At 41.6% G+C, this 11,610-nt stretch overlaps 1 protein-coding gene across 1 annotated transcript; it reads right to left on the minus strand.

Annotated features, from left to right (window-relative positions):
- Nucleotides 1–8,485: 8,485 nt before the first annotated feature.
- Nucleotides 8,486–10,884, minus strand: adrb1 (adrenoceptor beta 1). Its single transcript, XM_046069045.1, has one exon. The coding sequence runs from the start codon at nt 10,621–10,623 to the stop codon at nt 9,433–9,435; it is 1,191 nt and encodes a 396-aa protein (XP_045925001.1). The 5' UTR covers nt 10,624–10,884; the 3' UTR covers nt 8,486–9,432.
- Nucleotides 10,885–11,610: the final 726 nt, after the last annotated feature.

Consider the following 11,610-nt stretch of genomic DNA (forward strand, 5'->3'; position numbering starts at 1 on the left):
CACAGTGGTCTTGTCTCATTACTTTTTGTTTAGTTTGTTTTTTGCCATAAAGAGAAAGATTGACACTAACATCTTGTTGTCCTGGTTTCTCTTTTTCAGTTACAGTTGAATGAAGCATAATTAGGGTAATTGAGAAATGTCTGCAGGCACACAACCTCTCAGTGAGTCTTTGTTGGATGCAGCTTTAGGTCTCACTGCAAAGGCAGCGGTGTCAGCAGTGTAGAAGGTCACTTACATCACTGCACCACTGTCAGTCAAACCAGGCAGCCTTTCAGATGATGCCCCCTCAAACGAAAACAGCCTCCACAGTTGCAGCCTGTCATGTTAGTGCAACTGAAGGCATCAGTCTTGTGTAACTAACCTAGTTTATTAATGGCAGTGGTCGGTGGAGTTGCGTTATGGGTAATGTAGCAACAAGTTCTGCTGCAGGAACCTGAAGGAGTGCAATGCCAACTTGGTGAAGGATCCTTAATGTTTTGCATTTTTGCTTGAAAAATGACTCAAACAATTAATCAGTGATCAAAATAGTCGATGACACGGAAATAAGTCGACTGCTATAGCTCACATGGAGAATTTAGTGCAGTCACCGCGTCCCCTCTTCTGGCCCAAAAATCACAGTTATAAAATCAGTTTTGTTGAACAGAGTCCTCTGCCACCCTGTCAATCTGCACACATCAAAAAGTAACATCATGCATGAGCTTTCTCCTACCATTCTTTCCCACGCGTGCACATGTGCAGACATTGAAAAACACCTACGGACCAGCTGATATTGCTTATTATCTTTAGCAGGAGAATGAGACATTTGCTTTCTTGTCATGCATGGGGGAAAATTCCCATTTTCTCTGCAGGCACAGCGGTACACGGCAGGTTCAAATAAATCCAATTGAGGCCAATGATTACTGACAGGCTATTTTTAGCTTGCTGATAATGGATTCTCCTATCAGCTTAGATGATCACCGTTGAATTCATAAAGCATCTCCCGTGTCCTTTAGACGCAGCAGTAACCATGACAGTAGGTCTCAAGGTATATAGAGCTAACAAGCCTGTCCAGTCCATCAGTCTATCTTTGTTTAGTGTACACCATCACAACACAGGCACAGTTACAGCTGTAACATTAAGAGAAAACCATTCGAATATGAATGAGTCTATAATGAGAACAATTACAGTGCACTTATTATCTTTTAGCTTAAGTGTAATGTGATTCTGTGTACTTAGACCTTTTTACTGGCAATGTTCATGTATCCGTCTATCCCTTTACAAAAATCAACCCTCTTACGCGTGGAACCTCTCAGTAATGCTTTGTTTGCATGCCACACCCCTGCTCTGCCTCCTCTGATGCTCCAATGGAAACTGAGAGGATTCATTTTCCCCAACAGTGCCGCAGTACCTTAACAAAATAAACTTTTATCATGTTCATTCAATTTGTAATTCATAAAAAGTGCAGTGCTGCAGGTTTCAGCTGAGTGCGCTATGTGAATGGATTCGTGAATGAAATTTATTTTGTTTCATGCTTGAACCAAAACACCCCTAAGCTACATAACGTGCACCCATATGTCTGGATTTTTGTCTAATGTATCTTTATGCAGGAGGCACACGAGAGTGGAGTAGAAGCCTTGTGTCAGTGCTGAGTGCAAACAGTCAGCAAGAAAGGAACCACAAGGACCTTGAGAGTGATGAAGGATGGGGTTCTGTTTCATTTGTCTGCAGAGGTGGACTGTAAGTAGGCTAAATTTATTGTAAATATAAGTAAGTGCAAATGGACCTGTATTTTCCTTGAGTATTTCCATTTAATGGTACTTTATACTTCTGTTCCTTTACAGAAGATGGAAATATACTCTACATTTACTTAACAGCTGCAGCTACTAGTCAGTATTCAGATTAAGATATTATAGAAGAAAAAAATTGGCATGTGACCCCTTAGAAAAAAGCAGTTTCTACTTTAGATGTAAACTTTTCATTTAAATAATTGTTCGAGACATTGTTCATGACATTCAGAAATTAATACATAGGATACGATTATTTTGCTAATGACACTCCTATTCTTTTACTATGCTACTAGGAGTTTGAATATATGACATTTTCTGACAATAGAGTTTTTTTACATTTTGGTATTGGTACTTAAGTACTTCAGTATAGGATTTCTTCCACCACCTTTGCTCTGTCTTCTTGATACGCTTCAGTTCAGAAGTTGAGGTGGTCAGCAGAAATTCAGATGAACAACTGAGGAGTTGAGGAGGGCTCTGGGATCTCACTGTTGGACAGTTGGACAGCCATTGCTGATGTTTTACTGGTGTGACATATTGGCCTTTACTGTGAGGGTTAAAAAGAACCTGTGTCAGTTGGTGGAATTGCAAAAGGCCACTTCTCCCCTTTTACACTGAGTCGGCCTCTCAGAAGGCTTTGAACATTCTGTGAAGCCCCTCACTATGGGTGTGCAAGTCTACCTCTTGAACCCCAATGTTATTGTGAACAACTGTTAATCCATTCAGGGCTGTTAATGTGATTCTTTAAAAGAAAGAGGCTTTCAAAGAGATTAGGGGCTGCAGAAAGACTAAACGGCAAACATCTGTATCTAAAAGTGCTTGCATGTGTGATGGTGGCAGTCAGAACTCTGCAAGCTGTGGGTGAAAAGAAGATAACTCACCAACTGTTGGAATAGCACATGCCTTACCCTTTTTCTCAGGAGATTTGAGACCCAGCGGTTAGAAGTGGACTCAGTAAAATTGTTTGCTTTTAGTCTCTTCTTGCCACAATGCCTTTTGTATGTTGTGTCAGTTTTGTTTGGTTTACTCACAGAGAGTTAGATTAAAAGATCAATACCACTCTCAAATATGTCCATTCAATATGAGGCTGGAGCCAGGATACAGGATCAGCTTAGCTTAGCATAAAAACTGTAAATGGGTAAACTGCTAGCCTGGTTCATTCCCAAGTTAAAAAAACAAAGTCCCAGGAAGATAAATTACATGGCACATAATCCTCTGCAATTTCTAAAGTGTTAATTAGTGAGCTTTAAAGGTGCTGATAGGCAGATTTTGTTACATTTGGACAGAGCAAGGATAGCTGTTTCCCCGTTTCCAGTCTTAATGCTGCGTTAAATTAACCGTACACTGGCTATAACTCCATATTTAATAGACAGATATGGAAGTTGTGTCTTCTCATTTGATTCTCACAAAGAGATGTTGAACTACTCCTTTAATGACATTCTCTGCTGACACAAAATATCAAGGCATCAAGAAAGACCCCTTGCGCCATCAGACGCTGAATCATCATCTTACTGAAAGGCCAAGACTCATGAGGTTGGTACCAATTGGTAAAGAAAGGAGCCATGGTATGTTGGCGTTCTGACTTGGATTGAGGAGCCAGTGAGAATATAGTGGAATAGTGCACATTCAGCTGTGCCTGGTTTTTTGCTCACCTTCAGTTCTGCATTTTCAAGCAGACTGTGCTAATCAACGCTCCATGGAAAAGGGTGTGTGTACCCTCATGAAACAAAGATGTGCACTACTCAGTAAGCAAATCATCTCATCTTAATGCAAGGCTGCTTTGATTTGCTTTTCTTATAATCATGTTTTCTTTGTCAAATTCTAAATTGTACGGTAACTTCACAATAAGGGACAACATTTTGAGTAGTTACCAGGGAAAAGGTAAGGAAGGAATGAGGAACTAACTTGTGATGAATTGTTCGGAGTACGTTCCTAAGAACTCCTAATGGAGGCCAGAAAAGGGTGAGATAGACTGGGAGAGATCCTATATTAATGAATGGCATTTGCTCAGTCCGTGGGGGTTTGCATTAAACTGTGCATAAAATTGTATGTGGCCAATAAAGTTGAATATTATTATTATGAATCATTGGGTAAAGATAAGTAGCTACATGAATAGAATAGGTTAGAGGAAATAAAGTCCTACACTCCCTAGGGGTGAGCTGTAGCACGTAAGATGCACAACCTTGGAGAACGAGAGTAAAGTTGATTAAACTATATCACTGTGTTCCTACATGAAAGAAAACAATATAACTACTTTCTTTGTTTAATGATCAGTAGGCTACTCAATAACCACTCAGTATGATGCACCACTTTAGAATTCATCAGGAACAACCCATGAAGAAAGTGGTCAGTATGATCGATTCACAGGTATTCCTGCTTAATGAATAATGATTATAATATGATTCATTAACATAGGATCTCCCAGTCTCACTCATCCTTATCCCCCATATAGTCCTCCATTAGGAATTATTTGGGAAGTATTTGTGTGTCCCTAGTTGTAATTTTTGTAATATGTACCCAATCTGTTGCCAGTCTTTTTTGTAACTCACTTATCCAAATTTACAATCTGATCCCAGCTCTGTACTCATACAAGGATTTTTACTGTAGGCCTGTTGAGGCATATGTTTGATAAAATGGACCTCAGTTATGTCTGCTATTAGTGCTTTGCTGCATCCTGATTGGAAATGTTTCTAAAAGGAGCTGTGTAGTCACGGGTGTTCTGTGCTTTCTAGTTCATATTTCTGTAAGTGCAACGCCAGTTTACATTATAAAAGCTGAACCTGACTGACCACGTGAGCCCTATCTTTACGTGAGCCACAATCAAACGAGCCAAGGCACGGCAGATGGCGGCCACTAAGCGCCAAGTTCACATGGGAATCCAAACAGATGGACACATGAAGCGTAGCACCTGCTTTTGGCACCGCACCTTGACACTCGCAGCGTGATTTAGAGTGGAAAGAATCACAGGGGAATTTTATCTTGCAGCGTTACAAGGCATTTAATTGCCAATGGAAGTTGAGTTTTATCAATGTTTTGCATCAGAGGCGTGTGCCAGCTACAGGGTCTCCACAAGTTCATGCTTGTTATTTAGCTACATTGTTTATACATAAATAAGATTTAAAATGTTGTCTCCCTATTCACTAAATCTCTCTCAAAATGTCCACTAAATCCTTCCCTTGGTTTTGAAGAGGTTAACAGGCTAACAAAATACATTTTTTACATATATTTTATTGTTGTTGTAAGTACACTTTAATTACATTTGATGTCGTTGTGATTTTAAAGTGGCTAAGGGGTGCAAAAGTTACACTTTAATGCTCTGATTGCATGGATTTAACATATCTGTTGGGATCTGATAAGGTTGTAATCATTTGCAATCAGCAATAGTTATTTCCAGCTGTTACTGTTCTGTTTTTCTTGTTTTTTACCTTGGAACAACCTCCCCTCCAAACCTCCTCCTGAGGAAAATGACTATTGTATGAGTATTTGCATTGCATTTTTCACAGCATCATGTTTCATAATGCTTGCCTTTGGTAAGATGCTTGCCTTTGGTGTGCCTGGGTTTGATTCCCACTGTGAGACATCCACCACTGTGTCCCTGAGCAAGACACTTAACCCCTCGTTGCTCGAGAGGCGTGCGACCTCTGACATATATAGCAATTGTAAGTCGCTTTGGATAAAAGCGTTAGCTAAATGAATAAATGTAATGTAAATCTAATTAGCTGAATTACTCATCTCTGTTGTCAAAATCCTACTTATTGTCCTTTATTTGGTCCTCCTTGGTCACCATTTATTATGTATATTAAGTCCCCTTCAACTGACTTTGAATAACAGTGTTGTTTTGTACACAGTATTTGTACACGGCGAATTGTTATTTAAAGGCTTGTCCACTGAAAAATATGTTAAATGGCGCACATGTGCCTTGGCATCAATATCACAGTGGCATTTGGAAAAAGATGTGATTATTAAAATTCACAAAGCAGTCTCATAGTCTGAATGCTTTAATTCTCTTTGGTGATTATGATGTTTGTGTTGGTCTTTAATGAAGTACAGATGGCAGTAGGAGGTGGTTGGCAGAGACAATATTCATGATCTCGACGAGATGCGTTTCAGACCAATGTAATAACTAAATGAAACATCACACCTGTTGCCTGAGAGCATCTGAAATAACTCAGACACTCCTTTAATTAAAATTTTAGTGCAGTGTGGATGTTGTGATTTTGAGAGGTCATGGAAAATGTCTGACTTCATTCTGCTGTGATACCATTTTTGAATAAGTTTATGGGTGCATTGACATCTGGAAATTTAATAGGGAATGACTGCACCTTGAATTGCAGACTTGTAAAATGTCCCCATATTCCATGGACAATAAACATGTTTGACAAAGTTTGAACAGGAGCAAATACAATTTAAGGAGAAGTTCCACATTTTGGGAAATACTCTTAAATGAGAAGATAGATACTGCTCCCACATCTGTGTGGTCATTATAAAGCCAGGATAAAGACTGTAAACAGCTAGCCTAGCCCTACTCAAAGGCAATAAAATCCACCTTCTATTTCTTGACCATAGCTGTAACTTCCTGGAGTCTCCACTGGCTGTATCACAACCACAACTGCTCCCAGCCAAGAAATAGTCCTGCACGTAACCCCTTGTAAGATGGCAAATTGTTACACCTCAGTTTTGGTAAAGTCAGACATGTTAATTTGAAGTGAATAGGTGCCCACTTGAACACGATCGAATACAACACATTTTGGGAAATACGCTTAGTCACTTTCTTTCAGAGAATTAGCTAACAAGATTGATACCACTTGTCTGTATGGTAATTATAAAGCAACAGCCAGCCACCGATTAGCTTAGCTTAGCATAAAGAGTGGAAACAAAGGCGCTGTCCGAAGGTGACAAAGTATGTCTACTATTTCTTGGACCTCATAGCATCAAATATAATACAGCTAATAAAGAATAGTGATGTTATTCTGTGCACACTGAAAAACTTAGCAGTAACGCACCAGGAGAAAATCTCTGATCAGACCTCAGAGGTCACATTGTTATCAATTCATCTACTTTGATGTGGAGCAGCCAAAATGTCTACTAATCCACATGCAATTTGAAACAATTACTCTTAAAGCCGCTGATTAGCTGCTCCATCTGTGAGCCCACTGCTAATCTGCCCAAACACAAACTTCCTGCCAAACAAACAATGCTTAATAATGAAGTGGGTCTTTGCCAGGAGGCCATCAGTGATACTGGCTGCCCTGCTGTTGTTATCTTTTTTTTTTCTAAAAGCTGGGTTTCATTCACACACATTAGCTCAGCCAATCACACCTAAACATTGTTCGTCAGCCAAAACAGCTGAGCTCAGTTCCATTCAGTGTTTTCTGGTCTAATTGAAATGTGCAGCTCGGCCCTTCTGGGAGGGCATCATTAGCTGAACACATCACGCTAATGCATTTTAAAGACGTCCAGCTTAAGGGCTAATTAATATTCCCCAGAAGGAACTGGAAATCTCTCATGTAAGAGCCACTTCATAACACCAGCTGTCATGATATTTACTAAAACATTTTCTATAGGCTTTCAGAGTGAGGCCCGTGGCAAATGCAAAAATCAAACAGCATACTCAAGAGCTATCAAACCTCCTGAATGAGGCTTTATGCAATTAAGAAAAAAAAATACATTTAGGCCTATTTGGATTTTGTACTATTTCAAAAGGTTTGACAAAGTAAATAATGATAAACTAGATGATACATATCTTAACATGTCTTTAAAAAAACTTTTGATAAATGTTCCAGTGAAACCTACCCCACTGTTTAACTTGTGTTTGCACCATAAAAAGACTTACAGCGTCACTACTTTAAACCTGAGTGATGTCATCAGGGTGATTTTGCCTTGTAAAAAACTGGAGATGTGCGATTTGGGAGTCAGGGAGAGTCTAATAAAAGGCGCTATCAAGTTGCATTATGGGAAATGTGGGATCCAATGTTTTTGTTTGTATTATCCAGAACAGGGACTAAAAGTCAGGCTATTTCAGCCTCTGCTGCACAGATTTTGACCATTCTTTCAAAATAAATGTCTCTGATGAGTCCCCTGATGTTATAGAGGTGCAATACTAGGTCACTAGAGAACTCCTTTAAAGTTTTAAAATAGTGGCTTGGAATGTTGAAAATTTCAATCACATGCAACCTGTGTTCTTTTCACTTGACAAAACACATTAAAATTAAATTTGAATGAGAAATAGCAACAGTGCATTATAATACTTATCATAATTCAGTGGCGTTGTTTCTACCTTTGCAGAGTGCTTTAATTAATTCAGGGCACAGCTGAGAATGAAGTATAGGTTAAACATGTACACACACAATATAACATATTAATCCACTGTGCATGAATGTGTATATAATCAATTGTTTATCTTTTTTTCATCTCTCCACAGAGGCCAATCAGATTCCAGTTGCTCTCAGCAGTCCCAACCAGCACAGAGGCGTTTCAAATCACATCAATTGGCACAAATCGATGTCATGTTGTTTAACCACAAATTACCCAATGTTTTATTTATAGCCTGTAGATTATTTGTGAACAAAGTGGGGTTAAACAGTAGGAAAAAACTCCTTCAAGCAAAAACTACTTCAAGCATTATCAGTGATTACTGTAACTTCGTGTGGGCTAAAACTGCTGTCAGTATACTTAAAAAAAAACCCTAACAGATAAAAAATTCAATAATCAAATAACAATAATCAACAATGAAACTTCATTTTTATTTCACATGAGTCAACACACCACCTCACAACAGCATGTAAAGCTTAAGGGAGAAAGACAAAAAGTGAGGCTCAAATCTGCAGTACTAAACACCATATTCTACAATATGTACAAAGGGCATGGGAAATCAGCCCCACGTTCACTTTCTTAGTTGTAAAAGACAGCTGGAATAAATACACGTCTATTTTACATTTAAAATGTTTAATATAAACAAATACCTGTCGTACAAATTGCACTTGGCTGTGAGGTAAACACATTGTGAGTGGAGCACTACATGGCTACAGTACAGTCACTCTGACAAATGCGTCGCTCATGTCCAGTGCTTTTAAATAACAATCAGCTTAATACAGTGCGCCTGAGCAGTCATCTTAAGAATACATTGTGACCCATCACGAACCTGGGGTTAATTTATAGGCTACCCACTTCCCCTTAATAGATTATCGTCATCAATATAGCACTGAACTGTTGATCCAATAAAATAAGAAATGATATAAACAACCGTGCGCTCTTTGAGAAGAGTGTGAATTCACGGAATCCTGCTTTGAGTACATGCATCAATTCTGATTTATGACATCAACCGAATAAAAAAAATTATTTTTAGGGTCGATTTATTATTTGGCAAATTTGGTTGATCTCTGCGACACTACGCTGTCCTGGAGAGATTTGCGCATCTTGGAAAGAGCATTGGTTCTGATGTTTGCTTTTAAATACATACAAAACAAATACATTTCTGGTGATTTGGCCTGATGTTTGACTTCTCTGCTGCAGATATAAAATATGGACCCACTTGAACAGAAAGGTACGGCTCTTGCGCATACCTTTCCCAAAAAGAAACCCCCGCTCAACGAGTCAACACCCGTTTATGTCACCATCGTTACCCGCAGGCTTGTTGTAATCCACCTCGACAAAAGTTTTATGTTTTCCTTCACAGCTGGGATTCAGAGTGAGACAGCTTTGCGGTCCCCTGGCTGCTGTCGCTATGCTCCAAGCCGGCGCAATCTGACCACATCCCCAGTGTGCCGGGCTCCAGAGCGGAGACGAATCCGCCGGAGCACCGGGACAGGTCGCAGGAGCTGATGTGCAGCCTGCGGTCGGCTTGCCTCGGGCAGCACAGCAGCCTCTTGAAAGCCTTCCTGAAGTCCGGGCTCCGGCAGTAAATGATGGGGTTAAACGCAGAGTTCACGTACCCCAGCCAGTTTAGGAAAACGAAAAGGTCCTTGTCCACCACCTCTGCGCAAAACACCCGCACGACGTTGACTATAAAGAAGGGCAGCCAGCACAGGGTGAACGTCCCCATGATGATGCCCAGCGTTTTGAGTGCCTTCTGCTCCCTGAGCGCCAGGATTTTAGACGGCCTCTTCTTGCACTTGGAGGTCAGTCCGGTTAACGTGTTGTGAAATCTGCCCTCGCACTTGTCGATCTTCATCAGCTGCTTTTTCGCCTCTCTATACACGCGGGCGTAAACAAATATCATGACCAGTAGAGGAATGTAAAACGATATGATGGATGAGGAGATGGCATATGCCCTGTTGGTGACAAAGTCGCAACATTCAGGGTCCTCGTAGCAGGCTGTGTCCACACTGTCCCGGGACCAGTGCATCAGGATGGGTAGGAAGGAGACCAGCGCAGATATAGCCCAGACTACGCACACCACTACTTTGGCCCGAGCTTTAGTTAACAAGCTTTGGTAGCGGAAAGGCGAGGTGATGGCCACGTACCTGTCTATGGCGATAACGCACAGGGTCTCGATGCTGGCGGTGACGCACAGGACGTCCACGGAGATCCAGAACTCGCAGAAAAAGGAGCCGTACTGCCAAGAGCCGCGCACCTCGAGCGCGGCGCCAAACGGCACCACCAGCAGCCCCATGATGAGGTCCGCGCTCGCCAGCGACACGATGAACACGTTGGTGAGCGTCTGCAGCCTCTGCGTCTTGGCTATGGCCACGATGACCAGGATGTTCCCAAACACAATGCACAGGACGATCAAACCCATCACCACGCTCATCCCCGCCATCCACTGCTCGGACGCGGCCGTGGCGGAGCCCGGTGCGTCCGACGCGCCGCTCCCCGAGCCATTCTGGAAGTTCACCGGCGAGGACGCGCCACCGTCCCCCATGACGGGCTGCTGCGCTGTGTGCGGGACCAGATCGAGTTCATCAAGGCAGTGCGAAGGCAGCCTTTCCAGTCTGCAGCGGTCGTACTGAAGCCACAGCTCTAAATCCGTCGCGCGCCAACTCCACCTGGAGCTCCTCTCTCGCCTTGAGCCTGCACGAGCTGCTGTACCGGCCGGGACATCAAAGCAAGCGGTGACATCACTGCTCCTCAGGACCAATCAAACGTTGCTCAGCGGACAGATTGTCCCGACAACGAAGCTGAGGAGACAAACATAACCTGAACCTCAAAAAAGATACATTCGCTTTCAGTTTCATGTCTTTATAAGTTTACATGAGTAACATTTTCAGCAGGAAGAGGATAGTTTGTGGCAAGCAGCTCTCTAAGCACATCCAGCCTCCTACCTGAAACGGTGATCTGTTATCTGTCAAACATCTGCCAGTCTTTGGGAACATGACAAGCCAAATATGGAAATCCAAAATCCACCATAGCATTAGGAGCCACAGGGATTTCCCTGTTTTTATGACTTGCCACCACAAACAAGATTTGTTTTTCCACCAGTCCATTTTATATTTTTATCACAAAGAGTACATTCCACGGCCATGAGGTCAGTGCCCAACCACAAATCTGCTCTTTGCTTCACAGCGGCTGTATTACTTGGGACTTCTTAAGTCACAAGTTAGCCTAACTAGGCTATAAAACAGGGTTTGACCAACAGCCAAATTATTCGTTTTGGACAAAGTGTCCAGGTCAGTTCCAGGTCATTCAAACCCGCGTAAAACATGAAGATGATTTATTATCTACAGGATGAGATAGGTTGTAAGAGTTAGGGGTTTCTGTGCTTTGAACCACGCGGATGTCAACAAACTGAACAAAGCAGCCACTGAGGCTGACGAAGTTCGGGTGTGAAACTGGCTGGCAGATTTGACAGACATACTCGCAGCCTAAACCAAAACAAGAAAAGACGACCTGAAAGAAAAAGAAACAACAG

The sequence above is a fragment of the Micropterus dolomieu genome, linkage group LG14 (assembly GCF_021292245.1).
Source record: "Micropterus dolomieu isolate WLL.071019.BEF.003 ecotype Adirondacks linkage group LG14, ASM2129224v1, whole genome shotgun sequence".
NCBI classification, from domain to species: domain Eukaryota; kingdom Metazoa; phylum Chordata; class Actinopteri; order Centrarchiformes; family Centrarchidae; genus Micropterus; species Micropterus dolomieu.

Coding starts and splice junctions, on each gene's coding strand:
- adrb1 (XM_046069045.1), bottom strand. CDS start 10,623: ATGGGGGACGGTGGCGCGTCCTCGCCGGTGAACTTCCAGAATGGCTCG.